This window comes from Cucurbita pepo, chromosome LG03, assembly GCF_002806865.2.
Source record: "Cucurbita pepo subsp. pepo cultivar mu-cu-16 chromosome LG03, ASM280686v2, whole genome shotgun sequence".
NCBI lineage: Eukaryota > Viridiplantae > Streptophyta > Magnoliopsida > Cucurbitales > Cucurbitaceae > Cucurbita > Cucurbita pepo.
Window position 1 is genome coordinate 530,700 of NC_036640.1, and position 26,375 is coordinate 557,074.

At 38.7% G+C, this 26,375-nt stretch overlaps 9 protein-coding genes across 11 annotated transcripts; 8 read left to right on the top strand and 1 right to left on the bottom strand.

Moving 5' to 3' along the window:
- The first annotated feature begins 235 nt into the window (after window positions 1-235).
- On the top strand, window positions 236-1,091 carry LOC111789991 (light-harvesting complex-like protein OHP1, chloroplastic). The gene is made up of 3 exons (XM_023670738.1): window positions 236-512; window positions 662-784; window positions 890-1,091. The coding sequence occupies exons 1-3, from the start codon at window positions 345-347 to the stop codon at window positions 956-958; spliced, it is 360 nt and encodes a 119-aa protein (XP_023526506.1). The 5' UTR covers window positions 236-344; the 3' UTR covers window positions 959-1,091.
- Window positions 1,048-4,434, bottom strand: LOC111789988. 2 transcript variants are annotated; one of them, XM_023670736.1, is made up of 12 exons: window positions 4,144-4,434; window positions 3,920-4,046; window positions 3,732-3,805; window positions 3,575-3,621; window positions 3,338-3,428; window positions 3,209-3,253; window positions 2,934-3,138; window positions 2,777-2,838; window positions 2,528-2,628; window positions 1,801-1,846; window positions 1,655-1,708; window positions 1,048-1,357 (listed from the first exon to the last, which is right to left on the bottom strand). In XM_023670736.1, exons 1-12 carry the CDS (start codon window positions 4,364-4,366, stop codon window positions 1,179-1,181), a joined length of 1,254 nt encoding a protein of 417 aa, XP_023526504.1. In that variant the 5' UTR covers window positions 4,367-4,434; the 3' UTR covers window positions 1,048-1,178. The 2 variants fall into 2 exon arrangements, with proteins under 2 accessions (XP_023526504.1, XP_023526503.1); XM_023670735.1 differs by having other exon boundaries at window positions 3,338-3,485.
- A 698-nt stretch (window positions 4,435-5,132) lies between these two features.
- On the top strand, window positions 5,133-6,576 carry LOC111791741 (thaumatin-like protein). Its single transcript, XM_023673211.1, has 2 exons — window positions 5,133-5,626; window positions 5,708-6,576. Exons 1-2 carry the CDS (start codon window positions 5,521-5,523, stop codon window positions 6,379-6,381), a joined length of 780 nt encoding a protein of 259 aa, XP_023528979.1. The 5' UTR covers window positions 5,133-5,520; the 3' UTR covers window positions 6,382-6,576.
- A 1,869-nt stretch (window positions 6,577-8,445) lies between these two features.
- Window positions 8,446-10,205, top strand: LOC111789727 (E3 ubiquitin-protein ligase RDUF1-like). The gene is made up of 2 exons (XM_023670398.1): window positions 8,446-8,623; window positions 8,746-10,205. The coding sequence occupies exon 2, from the start codon at window positions 8,873-8,875 to the stop codon at window positions 9,821-9,823; it is 951 nt and encodes a 316-aa protein (XP_023526166.1). The 5' UTR covers window positions 8,446-8,623; window positions 8,746-8,872; the 3' UTR covers window positions 9,824-10,205.
- A 1,131-nt stretch (window positions 10,206-11,336) lies between these two features.
- LOC111791489 lies at window positions 11,337-12,971 on the top strand. The gene is made up of 3 exons (XM_023672861.1): window positions 11,337-11,756; window positions 11,862-12,345; window positions 12,630-12,971. The coding sequence occupies exons 2-3, from the start codon at window positions 11,900-11,902 to the stop codon at window positions 12,766-12,768; spliced, it is 585 nt and encodes a 194-aa protein (XP_023528629.1). The 5' UTR covers window positions 11,337-11,756; window positions 11,862-11,899; the 3' UTR covers window positions 12,769-12,971.
- Window positions 12,972-14,734: 1,763 nt separating this feature from the next.
- Window positions 14,735-16,629, top strand: LOC111791482 (aspartic proteinase PCS1). Of its 2 annotated transcripts, none has more exons than XM_023672849.1 (2): window positions 14,735-14,868; window positions 14,957-16,629. In XM_023672849.1, coding segments are annotated over exons 1-2 (1,515 nt in total). In that variant the 5' UTR covers window positions 14,735-14,866; the 3' UTR covers window positions 16,470-16,629. The 2 variants fall into 2 exon arrangements, with proteins under 2 accessions (XP_023528617.1, XP_023528618.1); XM_023672850.1 differs by having other exon boundaries at window positions 14,772-14,864; window positions 14,953-16,629.
- A 963-nt stretch (window positions 16,630-17,592) lies between these two features.
- LOC111791481 (laccase-17-like) lies at window positions 17,593-19,788 on the top strand. The gene is made up of 6 exons (XM_023672848.1): window positions 17,593-17,724; window positions 17,787-17,938; window positions 18,020-18,264; window positions 18,327-18,455; window positions 18,531-19,208; window positions 19,301-19,788. The coding sequence occupies exons 1-6, from the start codon at window positions 17,614-17,616 to the stop codon at window positions 19,714-19,716; spliced, it is 1,731 nt and encodes a 576-aa protein (XP_023528616.1). The 5' UTR covers window positions 17,593-17,613; the 3' UTR covers window positions 19,717-19,788.
- A 337-nt stretch (window positions 19,789-20,125) lies between these two features.
- LOC111791486 (probable protein S-acyltransferase 16) lies at window positions 20,126-23,329 on the top strand. Its single transcript, XM_023672858.1, has 7 exons — window positions 20,126-20,583; window positions 21,091-21,183; window positions 21,269-21,370; window positions 21,528-21,605; window positions 21,710-21,808; window positions 21,901-21,996; window positions 22,706-23,329. The coding sequence occupies exons 1-7, from the start codon at window positions 20,311-20,313 to the stop codon at window positions 22,811-22,813; spliced, it is 849 nt and encodes a 282-aa protein (XP_023528626.1). The 5' UTR covers window positions 20,126-20,310; the 3' UTR covers window positions 22,814-23,329.
- Window positions 23,330-24,424: 1,095 nt separating this feature from the next.
- LOC111791487 (protein FAR-RED-ELONGATED HYPOCOTYL 1-LIKE) lies at window positions 24,425-26,334 on the top strand. The gene is made up of 3 exons (XM_023672859.1): window positions 24,425-24,652; window positions 25,351-26,003; window positions 26,091-26,334. Exons 1-3 carry the CDS (start codon window positions 24,615-24,617, stop codon window positions 26,162-26,164), a joined length of 765 nt encoding a protein of 254 aa, XP_023528627.1. The 5' UTR covers window positions 24,425-24,614; the 3' UTR covers window positions 26,165-26,334.
- Window positions 26,335-26,375: the final 41 nt, after the last annotated feature.

Sequence of the window (26,375 nt, forward strand, 5' to 3'; positions counted from 1 at the left end):
TCATAGATTAAACTCATAATTTAACCAAAAATGAATTTGAGGTTGGAAATTTTTTTACAAGAACTTTATTTCGTATGGATGTTTATTTTCATAAAAAATTAAAAGGAACGGACGATTTCTATCCCGTTTCTATACGTCGACAGTAATCAGTGAAGTGAAAATACTTTTAACAAATCTGAAAATCATCAAGATATGGTGGGACCAAGACTCCAGCCTAGCATTTAATTTAAGGTGGAAAAAAGAGTTCCGGAAAAGAAAAGAAATTGAAGAGGAAAGTTGTGATAACATTACCGAAGCCGTGGTTGTGGTTGTGGTTGTCGTTGTGTTTGGGGCATTACCAAGTAATGGCGTCCTCCGCTACGATTTTATCGTCTTCTCTTCTTCCGGCCAGTGCTCCGATCTGTGACCGTCAAGACGGCCGACTCTGTCTCTTCCAAGTTGGGTCTGTCCGTGCCAATAACAGAAGGGCTCGTGCCCCTTTTAGGGTTCAGGCCGCAAAGCCTCCGGCTGGAGTAAGCTGACTATCCTCTTCAAACCACTGGACTTTTCCCAATTCTGTTTCACCTGTTGAAAATATCGTTTACATCTGAAAAGCTTAGAGAAATTTAGAATAATAAATTCATGTGAGCTTGCGAGTTACCTTTTCATTTCTGTTTTGAAGGTTGAATTGCCAAAAGTACAGCCGAAATTTGAAGCCCCGTTTCTTGGATTCACTAAAACTGCTGAAATCTGGAATTCCAGAGCCAGCATGATAGGCCTCATTGGGATATTCGTAGTAGAGCTGGTGAGCTTTTCTCTCTTTTTTCTTTTCAAAGAAAAGTTTCTTTCTTTTACCTTCTATATCCAAGTTTAGGGGTTTTATTTATTGATTTATTTTCTGTTTTTCCAGATATTGAACAAGGGTATACTTCAGGTGATTGGAGTTGATATTGGGAAAGGACTGGATCTTCCTCTTTGATTTCCAGAAAGCTTATTATCATCTTGAGATCCTTTGTGTTTTTTTTTTTAAATCAAAATTGTAACTGTAATATAGACCTCTCAACTGTATCAGAGAATTCTACATTCTTCAAGTTCTTGTACTTCATAAGTAATTACACAACATTGTCAGCCTAGAGAATGTGCTCACCTCTTGTCTTCTATAATGATGCATAACAACCAGAACTCGAAAATATTGCAAATTAAATAAGCCTACAGAGTCGAGTATCGATAATAGGCACCTTGGAAGGCGGCTGAGCTATGTCTAGTACCTCTTCCAGTGATATCCTACGATTCTTCCAAGCAAGTTCCGACCATTTCCTCATCATCTGTCCTTCAGCCTTTCTATTCTTTTGGACGTCAAGTATCTCCGCGTACGCACCTACAGAGGCAATCAGTGATATCAAAGAATAATCATGCTCAGACCACCACGTTTATGAAGCTTAACACGTCTTTCTTACTATAATATGTGACTTTATGAATGATTTCAATTATAATCAATGGTGGGATAACGATCAGTTTATCTCGTTTTCATTTAAGAGTACAGCAGAAAGCTATCAATTGTCTAAGTAGTACAACTCTCCTAATGAACGTTTCTACCTGATGCCGTGATTTGTTTGTTTTTTTTAAAGCATCGAGCTAAATGCTTAGCATCACTTAGATTATACTTGATCAGTACCTCCGGCGATATTTGCAATGTCACATTTGTCCACCTTTAATTGTTCTCCCGTGCCTTCAAGAGGATAAACCATTCAATTGAAATTAATATAAATAAAAAAAAATAAAAAATAAAAAAGCTTGAGATGTTGAGTTGGTTGGCAATACCTTTTGGTGAAACTTTCATCAAGTCCATTGCTCTCCTATAGAGTCCCTGTAAATGAATTTTTAGAGAAATCTGCAGAAAGGAAACTAACAAGAAATACTTTTATAAACTATGAGGATTTAACATTTTGATTTCCCAACATTCAGACAAGAAGCCTAAATGTTAACTGGAATTGAATTGTACAGACAACTTGATAACGACCGGAATTAGTTGTATAACTTTTCTATCTTGGCAAAAGATTCAATCACGGGCCAGTATACAAGAACCAACACCAGGATGTTTGTATGAGAAATCAACACCTTCCTCAATGCACTAAAGAATGTAATTTTTGCTTATATTTTAAGGGAGTTTAAAACATAAGTAAGCAGTGGAAAAGAGCATGACAGTTCTCACAAATTAACTTATGAGTAGATTTACACGATACAAATGATTCAGACGTGAGCTACATCCTCTCAAATCGATATCACTTTTCTAATCAGGAATCTCCCAACACAATTCCCCTTTTCTTTTGATATCACTCTTCAAAGGGCGTTTCAAAAATGGACTTAAGTCTTTACGCTCAATGTCCCCAATTTATAGTCATCTGTAAAATGTCACTTTTATTACTGAAAAAAACTTCCCAAAGTTAAGTAGACTGAATTACCAACCTCCGTAACTGATGCAACAAGTTCCATTAACAACATAGAATCTACATATGCCAAACATAAGAGGGCAGGAGCAAAATCCAACCTCCTGAATCAAAAGTGAACTTGAATGCTCCTTCTTTGCTTTGTATCGAAACATGAGTGCTATGCAGGTTAAGACAACACCAACCTTGGGATGGTGAGATCCTGTACCATGTAATTTTCCAAAAATTAGACGCCCACCCACTTGGAAAATAGCCAAACAATTCCACATGAGAACAAACAGAAACTTCAGTTGTATACATGTCGTAAAGATTCAAGTATATTGGGAATTCTAAACCAGCAACTACCATACCAAAATATGCTTCTGCTTTGGTCAATGCGTTTGTCAGTATATCCTCGGCTTCAGAAAAATTCCTAAACAAAATAGGGTATAGTTATGATTCATAACTACTGCAATAAAGAATCTTATGGACAAACAGCCTAACATAGCACAATGATCAAAAAGCTACCCCAAGTGCCCCTCAAGCTGCCCTAAAGCACAAGTCGCAGCCACTAACACTTCCATTGGAGACATATTACCACCAGCTAAAGCACATTGCTCACTCAAATCTTGGACTTCGGATCCCACTTCAATTACTCTTTGATACACCTCTTTTGCTGATGAAAAATTCTGTGAGGCAACTAAGAATTCTCCATATGCAAATGCAGCACTACCTACATATCAAATGGTCAATAGGATGTAATCAACAAATTTTCCCACACAGATCGTTCAAGTGAACCTCACCAGCACATCTTTCAATAGTTTGAAACCCTTCAAATAACGATTCAGCTGCAGATAGATAACCAACATTTAACTTGAGTAAAACATCACAAAAGAACAAAGTGCGTAGAGAGAGTACTAAAAGCCAAACACCTGCATCAAGGTTATTTTTTACAAGCTCAACCAGCCCCTTTACAGCTTTAACACGAGCTCTCAGAACGCCAGAATTTCCATCATCAGCAACCTTGCTATTTTCAAATAGTTTTAAGCATTTATCTGCGATATCTGATGAAGAATCATCCTATATATGAAGAATCATCCCCAGATAACTTTTATCCATGTTACACGATTAGAGATGAGCAATAGTTACAAGTTTACAAGGATATTTACCAGGTTTAGTTCGAGATGAAGTCCAGCAAGTGCTTCAAGAGCAGCAACTACAAGAAAAACAAGAGAAAACTAGAGTCAAAACACGAGCTCCCAATAATCAATTTGAACCGAGCTACCTACGCTAAAAGAATGAACTAAAAACCCTTGGAAACTTTACCTCTAATATCTAGAGAGCAATGTGCTAAATCCTCAACTCGTTGAAGCTTATCTATAGCGTCGTGAATATCACCTCTGAAATAACAAAATAGGACAATTGTTAAGCCATAAGCAATTCCATTAAACTACAATGTAGCTCTTAAAGAAATGAATCAAAAAACGACAGGACAAATGAAACAGAAGGAAAACCTTTCAGCAAACAAGGTAGACATGGCAAGTAATACCGCTCCCCTAGAGTTATCGGCATCTTGGCCTTCACTCGACTGAGCAGAGAAGCACTGCTCCAGAACCAGACGACCTTGTGCGTACGATTCGTCTAATTATCACATTAAAAAGATTACAGACCAAAAACTTCATACCTATTTTTGACATAAAAACAAAACTTCATAAGGAAATCAAATAAGAATATGGACCTGAATTCTGAGACCTAGCGTGAGACAGAGCATAATTAATCATCTGACAAGTGACCAGGCTCGCATTCGGGCGGTCTATTCCAACGTGAAGTGATCTCAACGGTGAAGCTAACCATGAGAACGATGGAGAGGAGAGAAGATCGAAGCGGGAGCTGGAGCCCAATCCCGCAGTTCGAACGACGGCCGCGGTGGTTTTTGACAGCTGAACGGCGACGCGAATCATAGCTATCAGAGAAATGGCCAGAGAGAGAGAGAGAGAGAGAGAGAGAGAGAGCGATTGAAATCAAAGCCAAGAGAATCCTTAGAAAAAAGAAAAAACTAATTATAAAAATTACTTTTTATTGGCCAATATTAATTTAGTAAGAAATTGCAATATTATTTGTAAAACTTACTTGGATTAAACCAAACTTACTTTTTATTGGCCAATATTCTATATTTATAAACACATGATCATTCCCTAAATTAGCCGACGTGGGACTTTTATCATCCAACACCTCCCCTCGAACAAAGTATGTCTCCCCCTTTTCTTTTTGACTATGCCTTCGAGAAGGCTCGACTCCTTTTCTTTTGGAGTCCTTTGTTCGACATTTGAGGATTTACCAATCTATTGGCACGACTGACTCTGATACCATGTTAGATGAACACAACTCTCCACAATGATATGATATTGTCTACTTTGAGTATAAGCTCTCGTGCCTTTGCTTTGGGCTTCTCCAAAAGGCCTCACCAATGGAGAGAGTATTCTTTGTTTATAAACCCATGATCGGACAATATCATACCATTGTGGAGAGTTGTGTTAATCTAAAGTGCTATCCCACAATGGTATGACAGCATATCTTCCACTAAATTAATCAACGTGAATATCCTCTCACTTCCTAGATCACCCACGATAAGGCTGCTAATAACTCAAAAGGAGCAAGCAACAATATTTAAAAATTGGGACAAAATGAAAAGCATGAAATTCAAAACTTGAACACTTGATCAAACAACTTTTCTCTATTTGAACAAGCCAAGCAATCGTTTCCATCAAATTTTGAACACTTTTTTATAAACAATAAGAGAATCTGCTTGTGAGGGATTTCTTGAATCCCTCCTCCTTTAGCGAAAGAGCTTATTTCAAGGAGGAAATCTAGCAGAGTGGAGCATCGTTATTCAAAAGTTGGAAAGTGTATTATGGTGATCTATCAAAGCAAACGAGATAAAGAGAAACAGAATGCCCTCACTTTGAAGGAATGGATCAATCCCTTTATAGTGAAAGTGAAAGTGAAAGTGAAAGTGCAAGTGGTTAGTATCAACTAAGGGAAAAACTTGAGCAATGCAGCCTTTAAGTAATGCCTCTCTTTCCAAATCTCTGTCATACGGATCATTATCAGCTAAATGTTTGGAAGTATCATCACCATTTGGCTGCCTGTTCATAAGTTTGAAACCATGCATTCCTCCCTGTTTCTCATCTTCTGTTTGGCAATCTCCATCTCACTTACAAGTAACTAAGCGTAATTCAAACACTTCTTCTTTCAATACCCTTCTTATTCACTTCATACGCTAAGTTTTTCTCTTCTTGCAGGTGGAGAACAACTCATCTTAGCAAACAACTGCAATGAAAGTGTCTGGCCTGGAATACTCGGCAATTCAGGCCACCAGACGCCAATGGGCGGCGGTTTCCATCTCGGCAGAGGCAAGCACGTAGTGGTCGAAGTGCCAAAGAAGTGGTCAGGCAGGATTTGGGGCAGGCAGGGCTGTTCTTTTAGCCATGAAGGAAAAGGCTCGTGCGACTCGGGAGACTGTTCAGGCAGATTACATTGTAGAGGCACTGCTGGGGTTCCTCCAGCCACTATTGTTGAAGTAACTCTGGGATCATCTATTTCACCAATGCATTACTATGATGTTAGCTTGGTAGATGGCTTCAACTTGCCTCTTTCAATGAAGCCAATTGGGGGTGGAATTGGCTGTGGCATTGCGTCCTGTGATATTGATGTGAACATTTTCTGTCCATCAGCCTTGGAAGTGAAGAAGAATGGAAAAGTGGTGGGCTGCAAGAGCGCCTGTTTAGCGATGCAATCAGCCAAGTACTGCTGCACAGGGAAGTATGCTAACCCCAAAACCTGCAGACCCACACTATTTGCTCATTTATTCAAAGCCATGTGCCCCAAGGCTTACACCTATGCTTTTGACGACCCGTCCAGCCTTCGAAAATGTAAGGTTTCGCGTTACGCCATCACATTCTGCCCTTCCATGTGAGGACGATTCCAGGTTACTGCAGAAAAGAAGTCTACCATGACAGTACAAAAATAATGCCTTCCTGCAGAATTAGAAGCTCTTGTACGTTTTCTATCTTATTTTTGTTAGTTACTCAAGAAATAGACTCCAATAAGCATCTGTTGAAGATTTTGCATTCTATGTCAATATAAATATCCTGTTACGCATATTAGTTCAGCAAAGATTGGCAGGAGTAATAGCTTTCAACTAACCTATAAAACAGCAACAAGAGATTTTCAGCAAAGAAATTTGCATTCATTTGGATATCTTGTACAAAAAAGGGCTCAGAAGGGACAAGATCTTCATGATTCTTTAGAGTGACACTTTCTGGATGAAACTCATGGTCAAAACAAAACAAAGACAGAATGACAACACTTTATTATGATTCCAAAGCCAACAAATTAGCATTAGAGTGTCAGTGACTTAAATTTAGCTCTAGAGTTCAAGCAAAGGAAGGAATTTCTCCTGATTACCAACACAAGTGCCTTCTTGTTCATGGCATCCATTGAGCATTAATAAATTTCAATACAGATATCAAACTACATTTTAGAATGGTGTTAAAGAGTCCAACTAGTTAAGGAAACCAAACCTGAGATTGACATATACACAAAAGAAAGAAAGGCATTTACCATTGGCCACATCAGATAACTCAACATTTGCAGCTCATCCACCATATGGGAAATCTTCTTAGTATAAGAAAGTTTTATATTACCTTCATTTATTATAAGTATTTAAGTATGCAAGAACAGATATGGTTCTTTTTGGAGTTTTCTCTCGACGTTTTTAAAAAGCGTCTGCTAGGGAGAGGTTTCACACCCTTATAAAGTAAGTTTTGTTCCCCTCTCCAACTAACGTGGATCTCACAATCCACCCCTTCAGAGCCTAGCATCTCCATTGGCACTTGTTCCTCTCTCCAATCGATGTGGTATATGGCTCTGATACCATTTGTAACAGCCCAAGCCCACCGCTAGCACATATTGTGCTCTTTGGACTTTCCCTTTTGGACTTCCCCTCAAGTTTTTTAAAATGCATCTGCTAGGGAGAAGTTTTTACGCCCTTACGAACAATGCTTCGTTCCTCTCCATCCGATGTGGGATCTCACATTTCTCTTCCAAGTCGCAGCAGAAACCAAGTAAATTTAGGCAAATAAATTACATCCCAAGAACTAGAAGGCCTTTTTGAGAGTATAAATTACGTTGCTTCATGACAATTACTTACGTGATCCGCTGGTATAACTCCATCATATGAATTGTTCCCTCCATGGGATTGATTACATCCACACTCGATCCTCCTCACAATCAAACTCAAGCAAGTTCAACCCAATCTATTCTAATTTTTGACAGTAGACGAAATGCATATTCAAGCAACAATATCACCAAAACTATACAACAATGACAAATTATGTACCGATTGTTTGTTTTGGGAAGGCCGTACCATCTGGCATTGCTTAAACAATGTCTCGCTAGAGCTGGACGAGAACCCAGAATTGCCTGACAGGCCATCAAAGACTTGATGAAGAAGGAGATGTCGAAAGCCTGAAACCTTAAATTGCCGTGGGGACGGTAGAGAATATTCGACATGTCGAATTGTTGAATGGGTTGGATTGGGCTGGGCTTTGGAAGCCCATTAAATAACTAAATCCTGAAAGCCCAAACAAGAAAAGCCTTTGAATAAACATAGCTGAAACTAAAAATATAAAAATTTAAATATGTATAATTTTGTGATAAATATGAGAAAGGGTCGATGTTTCAATTATGGAGTAACAAAAAAAAAATATAAATATTGATTTTAGAACAATCATTACAAAATAAATAAATAAATAAATAAATAATTTGAATAAACAGAATGGAAGATTATTAATGTAAATTGGTATTGTTTTAGTTTATTTAAATTGAAGACAAATGCACATGGCGGCAACCAACAATAATTAATGCTAATTATTTAAAAACTAATGCAACGAAATTTGTGCATAATAACGAAATTTGGCGCGTTAATTCCACGCTTTGATAAGCGACGTGCCTTCGCTGTCGAAGCTCCACGCAATTGTTTTTAACCTCAATTTTCGTCTGTTGCGAATCTCTCTGTCTCTCGATTTTACTACACCACTTAAAAGGCGAATTCTTTTCTGCAATTTTGGCATCCTTTCTTCCATTCGAGGGAGATCATTTTTGGATTCTTGAAGTTTCTTGGCGTTCGTTGATTTCCGAGCATCGAATTCGGATAGGTAATTTCAATCACTTCATTGAACTTTATATAATTAGGGTATATTCTGTCAAGGAGTTATGGTGCCATTCTTTCGATCGATCAATTGATGGATTTGATGGGATCGACATCTTTTTGCTACAGATGCAATCGATTTATCAGAGCTCGGGCTCGGGCCCTACATTAGGTCTGTTGTCTTGATTGTGGAGGAGAAGAATTTAGGTCTCTGCCGTCTGTTTCTCCGGTTGATCATCGGTTTCCACCTGCTGCGATGAACCACGATGATGCTTCTGACCTAGACCCTTCCTTCGTCCCAAGATTGCGTCGCAGCCGAAGAAACGGTGAGGATCGCTCCTCTTTCAATCGTATCATTGTTCTACGCGATCCCTCTAATTCGGGCGCTATTAGTAATAATGGTGTTGGAGGTGGAGGAAATTATGAGATTTATTATGATGATGGTACGGGGGCTAGTCTCCGTTCCTTGCCTTCTAATATATCCGAGTTCTTGATGGGATCGGGGATCGATCGCCTTCTCAATCAATTGGCGCAACTGGAGGTGAACGGGGTTGGCCCATTGGAACACCCACCGGCGTCGAAGGCTGCAATTGAATCTTTGCCTGTGGTTAAGATTCTTGCTAGCGATGTGCCTTTGGAATCACATTGTGCGGTCTGTAAGGAACCATTTGAGCTCGACTCTGAGGCTCGACAGATGCCGTGTAAGCATATTTACCATTCGGATTGTATATTTCCTTGGCTTTCTATCCGGAATTCCTGTCCTGTTTGTCGCCACCAATTGCCTACCGATGCGCATGGCAGTGGCAGGAGCTCCCCAGCTTCTGCTGAAGAAGTTGTTGGATTAACAATTTGGAGGCTTCCCGGTGGGGGATTTGCTGTTGGAAGGTTCACTTGGGGAAGGGGAGCTGCAGAACATGACCTTCCTGTTGTTTACACTGAAATTGATGGTGGGTTTAGTACCACCAGCGGTGTTCCAAGGAGTATTACATGGGCGTCAAGTGGGATAAGATCAAGTGAAAGTGGTGGATTTCGTCGTATTTTTCGCAATTTCTTCTCCTTTTTTGGGAGGTTTAGAAGTACATCCCGTCGTTCTGGTTCAGTTACTGGTTTAATTAGAAGGAGCTTCTCTACTACCTTATTCAACAGACGCTCAAGGAGGAATAATCACTCTATGGTGTCGGACGCAAACTATACATTTTCTGCTTAGTTATATACTTATAGAGAGGTTGAATTCCCATCCTGTATGCTCTTTACAATTTTTGTTTTATCAGATGTATATAGCTATACATCAAAAAGAAATACTGAATTTGATAGCTTAAATATAGTTGACTGGAGAGTTTTTGACATGGTGGGACAAGTATATGTAGAGATAAGGAAGGGAGAGAGTTGTAGAATCTGCCCAGTCAAGGGTTTTTCGCAGTTCGAGTATTTGATATCTTTTGCTGTTTGATGTTAGAAGGAAAGAGATGGGTAAGGAATTCTTTTTGATGTCTAGTAGGTTCATTTTTTCCTTTTATGCAACATAACATTGTAACTTCGCTGCAAAGCAGCTCTTATCTTTAGAATACGAAAATCTTCTGTTTTTAGTATGTCTTTCTCTTTATCCCTTCATGGTTTTACCTTTAAGTTAAATTTCATCTCTCTGACTTTGCTTTGTGGCATTCTGTTTCTGCTGTACGATGATTCTTAAGGAACTCTTATTATCTCTCTCGTTGCCTTTTATCTTTCAGCTGATACTTATTATACTCTCTCCCCTTGAAGTTATTAGTTGTAACAGCTCAAGTCCACCGCTAGAAGATATTGTTCTCTTTGAGTTTTTCATCAAGGTTTTTAAAATGTCTCTACTTGGGAGAGGCTTCCACACCCTTATGCTTCGTTCCCTTTTCCAACCGATGTGGGATCTGGGATCTAACAACCCACCTCCCTTCGAGGCCAGCGTCCTTGCTGACACTTGTTTATCTCTCCAATCTATGTGGAATCTCACAATCCAAACGAGTGCCAGCGAGGCCGCTGGACTCTGAAGGGGGTGGATTGTGAGATCCCACATCCGCATCGGTTGGAGAGAAGATAGAAGCATAAGCATTCTTTATAAGGATGTGGTGTGGAAATCCCACATCCGCATCGGTTGGAGAGAAGATAGAAGCATTCTTTATAAGGATGTGGTGTGGAAATCTCTCTCTAGCAGATGCCTTTTAAAAACTTTGAGGGAAGTCATATCTGTCACAGATCTTACCTCATTCAAGCATCAAAATTACCCACATCCCATATCACATTTCTGTCTCTGGGGGAGGGAGGACGGACCCATCCTCCTATAAGGAAGGCAGATTGACAATGCTGATAGGGTGGGGACAATTTAAGACTCAGGTGAGGTAAATTATACATTGAAGAACTTTGCACGCAGGGGCCAGGGCTTTGTTTATTACAAGTTGATTAATATGTTACTATCAAAACCATGCCGATGCACTAAAAAAGACTCTTGGACCCTAGAAAGTTCAAGTATTCATGGCTTTTACTGGTTTAAACTTCTATGCACATTTGTATATCAACCACCAACGTCATTTCTCAATGAAAAGGATGCCATTTGATGCATGTGCAACTTTAGCAGCTTTGTAAGTTAATATCAAAGATAATGTACCTTACCTTTATTCCAAGTGTAATCTCTTTTCTGATTTCCCTCTTGCATGAATTGTCAAATACATGGGCAGGAAAGTGAACAGCACAGGTTGTACTCCTTTTCTCCATGTCGTGAAAATGAACTACCAGAACACACATCAGATGGTGATTGTTGGGAGAAGGAATGGAAGTTTATTCGTTTTGTTTGGTATAAGAGATGTTGGTTCACATGTCTTGCAACTTTTTGAACTTTGTGTGTCGCCATGTGCGGATTCCTTCCGAGTCATGTCATCTGCGGCAGTTGTAAGCTATGATTGTTGGATTTTTGTGTTAATATCTAAACGGAAATGACAAAAAGGCATAAGCAGATGAAGATGAACCCCAAGGAGTGGGCTTTCTAATTCGGAAGCGGAGGTTCTTTGCATAATGCATGATCGAAGGCTGGCTTTTCTCTCATGTCTTCTACCATCTGGATCTTGTGGGTGACAAGTGTCTACACACTGCACATTCCACTGGAAACTGCATAGGTTGCTTGGCGCCTCTGTTTTTTTTTACTCTATGTAGCTAATATCTTTTTATATGTATCATATTTGATTGAGTAACATTTGACGCCTCGGTGTCCATTTTGAAAGGACAAAATTAGAAGGGAGTTAGTCACTAAGAAATTCATATGGTGGGCCATTCTTATCTACACAACAATCAGAACCTGAAGTCCAATACAGCCTTATCCAGATTTCATTCAACTTCAAGTCATCCCTCCATCCTTTCCAACCACCAAATTACAAAAACTCTGTCCTTGATCTTCGTCCCCCCTGTATTCAGATTCAGTTTCAGTCCTCTGCAAAACATGGCATCCTTGTGTACATTTCCACGTATTTCTTCCACAGAACCCATCAAGCAAACGCCCGCCGCCGCCCCTTTTCCGCCCTCCAATCAGCCGATGAGACCCTCGGCGTTGTCCCTCCGCCAAAGCAGCAGCAAGCACCGGAGAATTTCTACAGTGGTCGCCGCCATTGGAGACGTCTCCGCCGATGGCACCACCTACTTGATCGCCGGCGCTGTAGCTGTGGCTCTTGTAGGAACCGCCTTCCCTATCCTCTTCTCTCGCAAAGACCTGTAAGTAAAATTTCTAGTACTTCTATAGCCATCTATTTCTGCATTGAAATTAAATTAACAAATGCGATTGAAAGAATACTTCACCATAAATTTTCCCCTTTTCTCTGCAGTGGAATTCTGTTCTGCTTCTGTTATTGTCTTTTACTCTTAATTACAGTTTCAGTCTCACGACATTAATTAAACAAACTACCCATCTGCAATGCTTTAAGAGGGAGCTTTAATTTAAATTTCAATGGTTGAGGTTTTAATTGCGGCGGCGGTTTTTGTGGTCTGGTCTACCGTAGGTGTCCGGAATGCGACGGCGCAGGGTTTGTCCGGCGATCGGGAGCGGCGCTGAGGGCTAATGCGGCTCGCAAAGACCAAACTCAGATCGTTTGTGCTCGTTGCAATGGCCTTGGCAAGCTCAACCAAGTGGACAAATAAATTCCATACTTTATTAATGCTGTAATAATCTATTTTTAATATATTTTAGTATGGAAATGTAATATTTGTTTTTAACCTAACATTTGAATTCGAATTAGTTTTTTTTTTTTTTTAATTATGCTTTGACCGATATATTATATTTAACGTTAAATGACATTATTAATGAGGTCATTAAATAATACTACAATACTATGTTTCAATCCCTTGAAAGAACAATGGTTGTAAGTATTATTTATATTTCTTCTATTTTTTATTATTTAAATAATAATTAGTAGGCTACTAAATCACATGCCAATTTCCATGGAAGAAATTCAATTCGTTGACCAAGACAAGTCAAATCAAACACCAACATACTATGAAAGCACTTTGTTATCCATGTTTGAAATATGTAAATGTACACTACATTATACATGTTTTTAGTATAATTTAATAATAATTGACACGTCTTTATCCACTATGTTATGTTTGATTTTAAGATAAGGTAAATTAGGTTTTTTTCACATAAAAGTTATTGACTTTGAGTAAATAAATATGATAAGGTTAAATTTAGAAGCTTCTAGAGTTAGATGAATAATGGTGGAAATTATTTATGGTTAGAAATAGAGAAACAGATACCTAAAAGGAAGGGACAGTCCTTTAAGTGGAGTGTTAAATTAGATGAATGGTGTGAATAATAGCTTTAATATTAAAGGACCCATCACCATCCTTCTATTGTTCTCAACCCATTCAGCATCACATGTGAAACCACCAATCTTTTAGATTTTTTCTCATATACTTTCTCTAACTTTCCATTTTCAGTTTTTTTTTTTTTTATATATATAAACTTTTAAAAATAATGAAATAAAAATTCAACTTATAAAAAAAATATATTATTATATATTAATTAACTTAATTATAAAAAAAAAAATAGAATTTTATTTAATAAAATTAATGTTTTGAGGTTTTTAAGTGATAGAGATTTACCGGATTAAATAAATAAATAAATCGATAATGAAACTCAAATGAATTGAACATGGAGACGGCATTAAATGCATCTTATCCCCTCACATTCAATACACCATGGTCACAAAATTTCCTTTTTCTTTATATATTTATTTAATTTCATTTTATTTGACATTTAAGTAAAAGAAAATAATAAAAATGTAAACTTTACTGTTTCATGGAATAAAATTGTGTTCATTTTTTTTAAATTCCTTTTTTTTTTCTTTTGCTCAAATAACAAGCGATCCCTTATTCTTATAATTATAAAAGTTTTTATACAAATTAATTTAATGAATATTTATATATAAAAATTATTTTTTTTCGTGTGCTTGTTTATTACTTCAGACAAGTTGCAGACACATTTATAGAATACATAGATTATAGGAAAACCGCGTATTGATGAAAATCATAATTAAATATATTTTTAAAATCCTTCCAATTATTAATTTAATTCCTTTGCTGATCTGGCATGCAATTAACGTAACATTAATCTTAAATTGTTCCCACGTGTCATCATCAGCATCGTTTGACTCCGTCCTTGTCTGTTTCAGTGACCGATTTACTAATTTTGTCTAAATATTAATTTATTGCTCTGCCTCCTTTTAACGTCGCTTCTTCTCCAAGTGTTATTTTCACGACACAGAAATATATATATTAAAAAAGAACCGATTTATAAATTCAGTGAATATTGCTTTATTTCCTAAAACAATAGGGGTAAAAAAAAAAAAAAACATCAAGTGTTGCTCTGTACACTAGAATTATTATTTTTAATTATTCAAAATAATTTCCTCAAATGGGGTAGGCGATTTTATTTTCAAATTTCATTATATAAAAATTTATAGCCTTTTTGTTATTTTTGATAAAATAATTAAATTTTTCTAAAATAAACCTTTCAAAACGAATATTAGAATAGAAATTAATAAAAGTTAGATCTCATTATTTTTTTATACTTTTCCGTCTAAAATACGGTATCAAAAATACCTGTTTTAACCTTGAAGTTATTGAGAGAGAAGAGATGTAGCTCGATATTACATGGGACAATACAAAATTCGGTTGTCTTGTCTTGCTTAAACATCGTGGTTCTGCACCGAATAGCCACGACCCTCTGGAGATCTCAATTTCTTTGTTCCTTTCTTTTAATTTTGGGAATTTTTTTTGTTTGTTTTAATTATATATATATATATAGTTGGATCTTCATCTTCGCAGGGAACGGAGAAATTTATCGAACGGTTGCAAAGATTTTGGGAACACTCTGTTCTCGCAAACAAAAGAAAGACAACGAAGTTGCTCGGATTTCTTCACTCTGTGGAGCTTCCAACTGCCCCCAACTTTTTTCCCATTCCAATATTCCAGGAAAGAAAAGGAAAATGAGGGATTATTGTATAGCTTTCAATTCCTCAAACCACAAATTTCTCAAATCTTTGTTCCCTTTCTTCCTCTGTACTTTGTTTTCTGTCTTTCAGAATCTCATACTCTGTTCCTCACAAAACCCAGCCCTTCTTCTTCCCCTCAAAACCCAAGTTATTCCGCCGGAATCCATCCGGCGATCTCCTGACAAGCTTCCTTTCCGGCATAACGTCAGCCTCACTGTCTCTCTGACGGTCGGAACGCCGCCGCAGAATGTTACAATGGTCATTGACACCGGCAGTGAACTCTCATGGCTCCACTGCAACAGATCACAAAATTCTTCTTCTTCTTCATCTTCGACATTCAACCCGGCCGGGTCCTCCTCGTACACTCCGATTCCTTGTTCCTCGTCCACCTGCACCGACCAAACTCGGGATTTTCCAATTCCGGCATCTTGTGATTCCAATCATCTCTGTCACGCCACTCTGTCTTACGCCGATGCCTCTTCTTCAGAAGGAACTCTCGCCACCGATACTTTTTACATCGGCAATTCCGGGATTTCCAATGTTGTTTTCGGTTGTATGGATTCAATTTTCAGCTCCAACAATGAAGAAGACTCCAAGAACACCGGATTAATGGGTATGAATCGTGGATCTCTCTCTTTTGTATCTCAAATGGGTTTCCCCAAATTTTCCTATTGCATATCGGAATATGATTTTTCCGGTTTGTTATTACTCGGAGATGCTAATTTTTCATGGTTGGCTCCGTTGAATTACACTCCACTCATCGAAATGACGACCCCATTACCGTATTTCGATCGGGTTGCTTACACGGTTCAGCTTGAAGGGATCAAAGTTTCCCACAAGTTACTTCCGATACCCGAGTCCGTTTTCGAACCGGACCACACCGGAGCGGGTCAAACCATGGTTGACTCCGGCACTCAGTTCACGTTCCTTCTCGGACCAGCTTACACCGCGCTCCGAGACGAGTTCCTGAACCGAACCGCCGGTTCGTTTCGGGTTTTCGAGGATTCGAATTTCGTTTTTCAAGGGGCAATGGATCTTTGCTACCGGGTTCCGATGAATCAAACCCGGCTCCCGCCACTGCCATCGGTGACGCTAGTGTTTCGCGGCGCCGAAATGACGGTTACCGGCGACCGGATTCTGTACCGGGTGCCCGGAGAAATAAGAGGAAACGATTCGATTCACTGTTTTACATTTGGAAATTCGGATCTCCTCGGCGTGGAAGCGTTTGTAATTGGGCATCTTCATCAACAAAACGTGTGGATGGAATTCGATCTGAAAAAATCCCGGATCGGGTTGGCGGAAATTCGGTGCGATTTAGCGGGTCAGAAGTTGGGTATGGGCCTGTAAATGACCCGGGCCCATTTGATGGAAGCGTTTTAACTATCGGGGTAACTTAGCACGTGATATTGATTAAAATCTTACGGTTTTTGGTGTGTAGTCGTAGGTCCATGCTATTATGGTGGTCCTTCAGCTTTTTAATACCGTCCGTATGTGGGTCCCCTATATACTCTGTGATATCATAAAATAAAAAGAAAAAAAAAAAAAAGCGAGTTTGATCCGACGGGTGTAGTGAGTTTTAGTGAGCTGCAATTTCGCCACGTGTAAGGACAGTTTTCTTTTTCTTTTTTTCCTCCCTGCCTGTACATTTAAAATATTCATGAGCTTTTTAATGTAATAAAAATATTATATTAATTATTTATGACACTTTTTGAGACAATAATGGAAGTGTGACCAAGCGACCAAATATTACAACATTTAATGCAGATGTTGTAAAGTCAATAAAGAAGTTCCCTAAAAAATCTGGAGATTAGAGAGGAGATTCGGAGGGTATGTTAAAAAATCAAACCATTTAATGAACTAATAGAAAATATTTTCACAATTTTATTTTAATTTTATGAAATACTTTCTCTAATTATAAATTGATTCAACAAAATTTGAATATTATGTGAATTAAAGTCAAGCAGGTGGGTACAACATTGCATTCCTTCTTAGCTTGTGATTAGAAAGTGGCACCAATTGGAGGTTGAATCCTCCCTAATTCCCCTATTCATTTTAATATTAATAATCATGCGTCGCTATGTCTGTGTCTGTGAGATCCCACATCGACCGGAACAAGTGCCAACGCTAACAAAAAAATTGTGATTTGGGGTAAATTGTGAGACGAAATGTTATTGTGCAAGCTTAATGGATCGAACCATTGACTTTTTTGAGATGGTAAACATTTATTGATCGAGTAGTTATGTGTTAAAAAGAAAATGTAAAATGGGTTTAGTTAGAACAAAACCTTCAATTTTACTCGAAAACAAAGGTTTAGCAGCAACTACAAGTTGAGGCTGATGGACTCATAAAACATACAACATAACAAAAATGCTGTTAAATTCACCTAATTGACCAAACCCACCCATTGATTTCATCCCCTCCCCTTATAAAAATCTTTCATTTCATGTCCTCTTCATCCAAACTTAAAATATCAGATTTTTAATTCAAAAAAATGGCTTTTGATTCTCTGAAAGCCACCTTTTGCTTTGCTTTCTCTGTTAGTCTTCTCTGTTTGCTTCCAAGCACGGCCAATGCAGGAATCACCAGACACTACAAGTTTCATGTGAGCTTCATTAAAACACTACCATTTTCCCACTCAACACTACTTATCAAATTGTCTTGCAGATTCAATTGCAGAATGTAACAAGGCTCTGCCAAACAAAGACCGTCGTGACCGTTAACGGGCAGTTTCCCGGGCCTAGAATCATTGCTAGAGAAGGCGATCGTCTCTTAATCAAAGTCGTCAATCGTGTCCAAAATAATATATCCCTACATTGGTACGCTACCACGAAATATACTTCTTTTAAAAAGTTTAAGCTAATAGATTAGGTTGCACACTAACGTATTCTCAACAATAGGCATGGAGTGCGACAGATGCGGAGTGGGTGGGCGGACGGGCCAGCGTACGTGACACAATGCCCAATCCAAACGGGGCAGAGCTATGTGTATAACTTCACAGTAAATGGGCAAAGAGGGACATTGTTCTGGCATGCTCATATCTCATGGCTAAGGTCCACTGTGTATGGCCCAATCATCATTCTCCCAAGAACCCATCAGCCTTACCCTTTCCCTCGGCCTCTTAAAGAAGTTCCCATCATTTTTGGTAAGCCAACTGTTTGAAACTTTTTTAGTTTTGAAGAGATTTGATTGGAATGGGCATTGCAGGGGAGTGGTGGAAGGCTGATACAGAGGCTGTCATCAACCAAGCCATGCAAACCGGTGGTGCTCCAAATATTTCTGATGCTTTCACCTTCAATGGCCTCCCTGGCCCCTCCTATAACTGCTCTGCTCAAGGTACTCTAAATTCATGCCTTAACCAATGCTCAAAAGTACCCATCTTTATCTAAGCGAAGGGGTTGATCAATGCAGATACCTTCAAGCTCAAGGTAAAGCCAGGCAAATCCTATTTACTCCGATTGATCAATGCAGCACTCAACGACGAGCTCTTCTTCAGCATCGCCGACCACACACTCACCGTCGTCGAAGCCGATGCTGTTTACGTCAAGCCCTTCAAAACCAATGTCGTTCTCATCACTCCAGGACAGACCATGAACGTCCTTCTCCACACCAAATCCAACGCTCCCAATGCCACATTCCTCATCGCCGCCCGGCCATACGCCACCGCACCGGCCGCCTTTGACAACACCACTGTCACTGGTCTGCTTGAGTACGAATCCACAAAATCTCTTTTAAAGAAGAACATTAAGCTCCCTCTTCATAAACCGGTTCTTCCCCGGTTCAATGACACGAGTTTTTCGATCAAGTTTAACGGGAAGATTCGGAGCTTGGCGAATTCGAAATTCCCAGCGAAAGTGCCGACGAGGGTTGATCGGAGATTCTTTTTCACGGTGGGATTGGGGTTGTTGCCGTGCCGGAGGAACCGATCCTGTCAAGGCCCAAATAACACCAGACTATCGGCATCGATCAATAATGTGACGTTCGTGCAGCCAAACACGGCTCTTCTACAAGCCCATTTTTTTAACAAATCTAACGGTGTTTACACCACTGATTTTCCGGCCAATCCGCCGTTCAAATTCAATTACACAGGTACGCAAATTTATTAGATGAAAAATTAGTAACTAATTAATTAAGAACGGACAGACTTGAAAAAAGAATTCATACTTGGTTGGCTTGTGCAGGCTCGCCGCCGAAGAACTCGATGGTGAGTAGCGGAACGAAGGTGGTGGTGCTACCGTACAACGCCGCCGTGGAACTGGTAATGCAGGACACGAGTATCGTGACGGCGGAGAGCCACCCGCTCCATCTACACGGCTTCAATTTCTTCGTGGTGGGTCAAGGCATCGGAAATTTCGACCCGAACAAAGACCCGGCTAAGTTCAACCTCGCCGACCCGGCGGAGAGGAACACTGTCGGAGTCCCATCCGGCGGCTGGGTGGCAATCCGATTCGTCGCTGATAATCCGGGGGCATGGTTCATGCACTGCCACTTGGAAGTTCATACCAGCTGGGGGTTGAAAATGGCCTGGATCGTACAGGACGGAAAACGGCCCAACCAGAAGCTCCCGCCGCCACCTTCCGATCTGCCTAAATGCTAAATGTTCGTTTTCATCGTTAGCTTTGAAGTTCATCCCTTTGAATTGAAAGTAGAAGCTTATTGTTAATTTGATTCATCCACTTGATGAGTAATGATAATTTGAAATTAACAATTTTATTCATGAAAATCAAAACTAGTAAAGAAAATTAAAATAATAAAATAGATAAAATTTAAAGGATCGAAATTAAAATAATAAAATTAAAAAAAAAATAGACAATAAAAATGGAAATTTTGGGAAAGTTTCATTGTATTTTAAAAATTAAAGGATATTTGAATTTAAATATATAAGTTATGATACGCAAAGAAAATTTAATATTGAAAACGGAAATATTAAATGATGATACGCAACAAGCTTCCAAACTAAGTAATTTACTGTTCAGTACCCACCGAGAAGGGGACGTTTTCGTTAGAGGAACGATGAAGAAAAGCCCAAATTCGTAAAAAGCAAGCCACCGGTTCCACTCCGCCCTTCTACATTTAAGCCTTCTTCCTTTTCTTCTCAACATTGCATTTCACACCGGGATTAATCCCCTCAACATCCGGAGCCGCCGGAGCCTTGCCGCCGGTGGGTCTCCCTCCCTCGCTTCCCTAGAAGATGAAGCGGGGCTTTACCATCTCTCCTCCTGTCGCCGTTGTCGTCTTAGCAATCTCCTTTATCTACTTCTCCACCGTCTTTATATTCATCGACCGGTGGTTTGGCCTTATAACCTCGCCTGGAATTATGAACGCCGTCGTCTTCACCGCCGTGGCTCTCATGTGCATCACTAGTTACGCCCTTGCTATCCTCACGGATCCCGGTCGGGTCCCTTCGACCTACATGCCTGACATTGAGGATTCCGAAAACCCTATTCACGAGATCAAGCGTAAGGTACCCATTACTCGGTGTTGCCTTTGCTTTTATCTTTTTCTCTGTTTTATCTGATCATTACGATCTTTCACGGAGTTCAAGCTATTTGATTTGTGGTTGTTAGAGTCTTTTAAACAACGGCGATGTAGATCCTATTCCCTCGATCTCATTCTGATCGTGGTTTGGAATTGAAGTTGAAAAATCTTGGTTAGCCCCATGGATTGTTATCTGCTATGCCCAATTAATAACTTGATCCTCTCTCTCTTTTCCCGATCTAGGTGAATGTTGTTGTGTTTTTGTTTGTGTTGACCAGTCAATCGCTATCTTGTTGGGTAATGACGAACCGAGAGTATGAATAGCTCTTCTATGAGACCTCTTGATCTACAAATTATATTAAGGCTAATGGATTCGTAGAATTTGATTACAGATCAACAGAACTAATTGATTAAGGAAATATGATCGAATATTTTATCAATTGTTCCCCGTCATTATGATGAACTTTGAAGAATTGGATCATAAATATTGCAGGGAGGTGATCTAAGATACTGTCAAAAGTGTTCTCAATATAAGCCTCCTCGTGCACATCATTGCCGAGTTTGCAAAAGATGCATTTTGCGAATGGTATGTATCATTGTCTTTATACAGTACCCTACCGCTTAAAATTTTATGTAGATGTTATGCTAAAGGTTGTTTATAAACTGTAAAGGACCACCATTGCATTTGGATAAATAACTGCGTCGGCCATGAAAACTATAAGGTGTTCTTCATGTTTGTCGTGTATGCTGTAGTCGCATGTATCTACTCCCTGGTAAGTCATTTGATGCAATGTGATTTAGACGACTTGTGATTCTTCCTTCGTTTCTTTTCTAGCCAGTTTCTTTCCTTGTGTTTTACTTATTGAAGTAGTTGCATGCAGGCATCCTCCTTGCATTTAAAATTTGTTTCATTGTTTGCTGAATCTTCAGGTATTACTCATTGGCAGTCTTACAATTGATCCTCCTTCGGATGAGCAGGAAGTTGGAGGCCCTTTTAGGACTATATATGTAAATACATAGTGCATCCTTGTTTTTTCTTTTTTCCTTTCCTTTTTGAAATTCTTCATGCTTGTTGTTCAAATTAGTTGTTATGCTCATTGTCGCTTATACAGATTGTTGCTGGGCTGTTGCTATTGCCATTAAGTATGGCATTAAATGTTCTATTGGGTTGGCACATTTACTTAATTTTGCACAATAAGACTACAATAGAGGTTAGTTTCTGCCGGTTCGGTTTCTTGTCAGTTTGTTTGCTGGTGAATTGCTAATTCAGACAGATTTACCAGGCATTTTGTTTGCTTTTTAGTATCATGAAGGAGTGAGAGCTATGTGGCTTGCGGAGAAAGGTGGGAATGTGTATTCACATCCGTATGATCTTGGTGCCTTTGAGAATCTTACCACGGTACTTGCTATAGTTTATTTCTCTTCCTCTCTTTTGCCTGATTTGTAGGTGATAGAAACCATTGATGTATAGAATGACATAGGGTCATTTATCTACATATTAAATGTATGTTTTGACAATTCAAAATGGGAAATGCTTGAGGCTTATTCATGTCTATGGTTGATCAGTGTGAAACATGTAGTGTTATAGCTGCATGAAGTATTTACTTAGGCCCCGTTTAATAAAGATTTCGCTTTTAGTCATCTGTTTTTAAAATTTTTGCTTGTTCATCCCATTTTTTCGATCACTTCAATTCCTAGTCAAATTCTAAAAACAAAAACAAGTTTTTGAAGAATATTTCTTAGTTTTCAAAACTTAACTTAGTTTTTGAAAAGATCAGTAGAAAGTGAAGACTAAACATAGAAACTTATGGATGGAAGTAGTGTTTAAAAACTTAATTTTGAAAAACTAAATGGTTATCAAATGGGGCCGTAATTGTTAGTTTTTGTTTTGTTGCGTTCAAACATGACATGTATTAGACTGTACGACCTAGAATGCATTCATCCATTGTCAGGTAGCTTTCATAGATGCATCAAATTCTAATAGGCATGGCTGCTTAAATGTGGTGCTAGCTGATCACATCCTTACGTTTGTACAAATATAGCTGAGTGTTGGACTGCCCAGAGTCTTATCTGTATGCTATCTGAGCTGTTCTATCTCATTACAACAGATTCTTGGCCCAAATATATTAAGTTGGATATGCCCCATGTCGAGACATAATGGCTCTGGTCTTCGCTTCCGAACGGCCTATGACAAATCTATTAGTGCATCAATTTGAAAGGAAAGTTCATCTCTGCCCATGACATTTGTTTAAGAACAACAAGCTATGCACCTCTCAGTGGCCATGAAGGATTCATGTTTACTGAGCTCTTCAGCAGAGTGGTGGTTCTTTGAAGAACCCAAATTTCAAACAGCATTCTAAATGTTGAATAGATATGATAGCGTGACAGCCGTGGCTTGTTGGAGAGTTACTGATATTGTCTATCCCGAACTGCTTCTTGTTGACATCAAGAACTCAGCAAATCTGTTTCAGGTATGATTTATCCTTTCCTGTTTGTTTTAGAAAATCCGTTCGAAGTTAGGGTCTGGAAGAAAACGATGCGGGTTATAGGTTAATGTAGAAAAAGAGAGATCTCAGATGTAGCCGGGTGTTTATGTACATGAGTTCACTGGACATGCTAACAAATTGTTTTGTGTAGTCGTAGCTCTGTAACTTGTAACAAAAAAAAAGGAGGTAAATTGCAATTAAGATATAATGCAATCTTTAACACTGCATGGTGTTTTTACTTGTTTCTCCATCTATGCTTCTTTGTGATTGAATCTTTCAAGTATATTCTTCCAATTGCTTTTTCCTTCCTTTATCATTCATAAGGCGAGAATTTATCTTTGTTATTTTCTTCTTTTGAAGAGACATTTTCTCTTTTATCTTCCCATTTTCATCCTTCCATTGCTTTGGCTGGCTGAATATGTTACGAAAAGTTCACTTCTTTCTTGTGTACAAAAGATAATCTTGTTGTCGTATACTATAAAGTTTCCTAAATTTCAATACTTTTGAACATAAGGCTGCAACTTTTCCCCTTTTTTCTGACATTAAAGAATGAGATGGACTTATATGACGTTGATATTTCAGTACCATCATTTGAATTTAAATGAAAAAGTAAATATAAGTTTAGAACAAGCTCATTGCTAATGTACTAATGTGGATGGTTCTATCTTTTGCCCAGAACGGTTGAATTCATTAAGAAATTATAATCTGTTCTTAGAGATAAGAAAAATCTTATTAATTTGCACAGAATGAATTGATTAGTCGGTAAATTCAAATCAATAATTTCATTGAAGAGAAATTGTTCAGCTTCCAGCTAAAAGGACTTGATAGTTGACTCTATCATTATTGCATCAATTATTAATTGACTTGGTAATGTCAATCCATTCTNTTTTTTTTTTTTTTTTTTTTTTGGTAATATATAACCATGCAAAAAGTGGAATTCAAGATATCAATCGAGCTACAGTTCATACAATCTTATATAAATATATTTTGCTTTAAATTTCTCACATTTTAATTGAGATTATACCCAATAGTGTTTTAGATAGTTTAGGGTATTTTAAAAAGTGGAATTAGATTATAAATATGAATATCCTTACGTTATCCACAATCTTAGATTCTAGAAAAGGCAGGAAGAAATAAAATATGGTTTCTCACAGTAGTTATCCTTTTAAAATACTTGGAATAAAGAGAAAGAAACAGTACAAGGCGCAGTGATGAGAGTGATGGGATTGGGGGGAACGAACGAAGCAACTTTCTCGTGCCACCCACGTGAACTCCAAATGGACGTGTCTAATTCTGACTCGATGGCGCGCACCAGTAAGACCCAATTCCCCCAATTCTCTTACCCATTTTTTTTCCCTTTTTCTGGGAATCGTTTGATGAAAAGATAGCAACAATAACTATCCTGCGCGAGCTGCTCAGGCTTCTGTGACTCCAATTTCTTAGCGTCTTTTTCCTCTTCTTTTTCCAGTGTTGTTGGATTTCATTTCTGGGTTTGTGGGTTTGGATTTGTCTCTGCATCTGATCGATTGAGATGGAGGAGAAGAAACAGAACCCAGCTGAGATCAACAGGTTTATCATCTGGGTTTTTAAGATTCACCACTTTTATCAGTTTTGGATTATGTTTCTTATACTGTTCATCGAGTGTTTACTTTCACTTTCCTCTCTTCTTTTTTCCCTTTTCGTTTGATTTACTGAAGATTTCAAGTAGGTCTGTTCTTTTGTTTGTCTAATTACTGAAATGGTGGATGGGGATCAAGATGGGGTTTAGGTTCTTTCCCATTTCTTAGTGTTTCGAGTATCGTTATTGTTGCTATTATTTACTCGGGAGATGAAGAACAATCTTGATCCGCGCTATACTAATTTAGGGAAGTCTGATTTCTTTTCCTTTTTTGAAGTTTCAATCGATTGATGGGGTCTGCGATTTTGCCTTACTGGTACAGATCGACTTATTACCGATTTTAATTACCTAGAATACACTTTGAGAAATTAGACGACTGAAAACGAAATCCTACCAATTCTATGCGTTACCAGCTCATTTTGGAAAGAGATCGTATCCAGTCAAAATGTTCTAAGACATTGTTTTCATGTTTTGGTTGCTGGAACTCTTATTTTAATCCAGCTCTGTTGTTGGTATATTTTCACTGGGAGTTTGAAGCATTATCTCTTGTAGTTCCTGTCTTGCATCCAAATTAATGGAGGATTGCAGCCTTTTCCCTGTCTCTTACCTGAAGAATTATGTCGTTTTCTAATGTTTTTTTTTTTTGCAGCTTCTATGTAATTTCTAAGCTCCAGACCAACCCTTTTGACTTGAACAAGAAAAGAAAGCTACCGGCTGAACATTTGGGCTTGCCTTCACCAAAACATAAACACTGCAATGAAGGCTTCCCTTCCAAGCTTGCCTTTCTGTATAATGGCTTACCCGAAACCGAGCACATGAATGTACAATTCATAAAGGGGAGCGCGAATGTACTGCGTTTCGACGACGGGTCGAGTCCCGAATCGGCAAAAGATAGCAATAGCTTCTGCGAAGAGTCTGATTCTGCAACATCTGTATTTCATGGAGCCAAATTTGAACTGAACCAAGCTTGCACATATGACAGTTCTTCCACACAATGTATGAGTTTTGGTGGCGCAAGTTCTGAAAACACCCATTTCTCAGTTGAAAGCTCCACAGCCATGGAATCGAGCTCGACCGAGCAGGAAGTAGCGTTTGCAAGCGGCGAAAATAGAATCGAAACAGTTCACAAAGTTCAGGAACATCTACTAGAACTGGATAGCCGTGAAGATTATGATTTTGCTGAATATGGACATGATGAAACTGAGCAATGCACAGACCAGGAACTTGAGGATCTTTTCTACTCAAACGGATTGGACCCAAATGCCTATATTCTTTCCTCCGGACGATGGACAGTAAACCACGGTAGTAAACGCATCTTCCATAAGAATCTTTATCAGTTGAAGTTCATTGTTTGCCATTTACTAAATCACATTTATTCTCTTAATGCAGAGGCTCAATCAAGTGCTAGAGCCCCAACGATTGATCAAGAATTTGAGCAGTACTTTTCCATGCTGATGCTGTAACTCCGATTGCTCGTTCCGAGTACGAGCGCGACCGACATGTAATGTACTAACGCCATCTAAACGTATCGAGTTTGTATGAATAATGTGGATATCAGTTTCATCCTAACGAATTGTACCGAATGAACATTCCGAAAATCGTATCGATAGCAATGGCGTGTTTAACTCTGTAGTAAGTTTCATTCTTTACACTAAACAAATTGTTGCAGTGGCT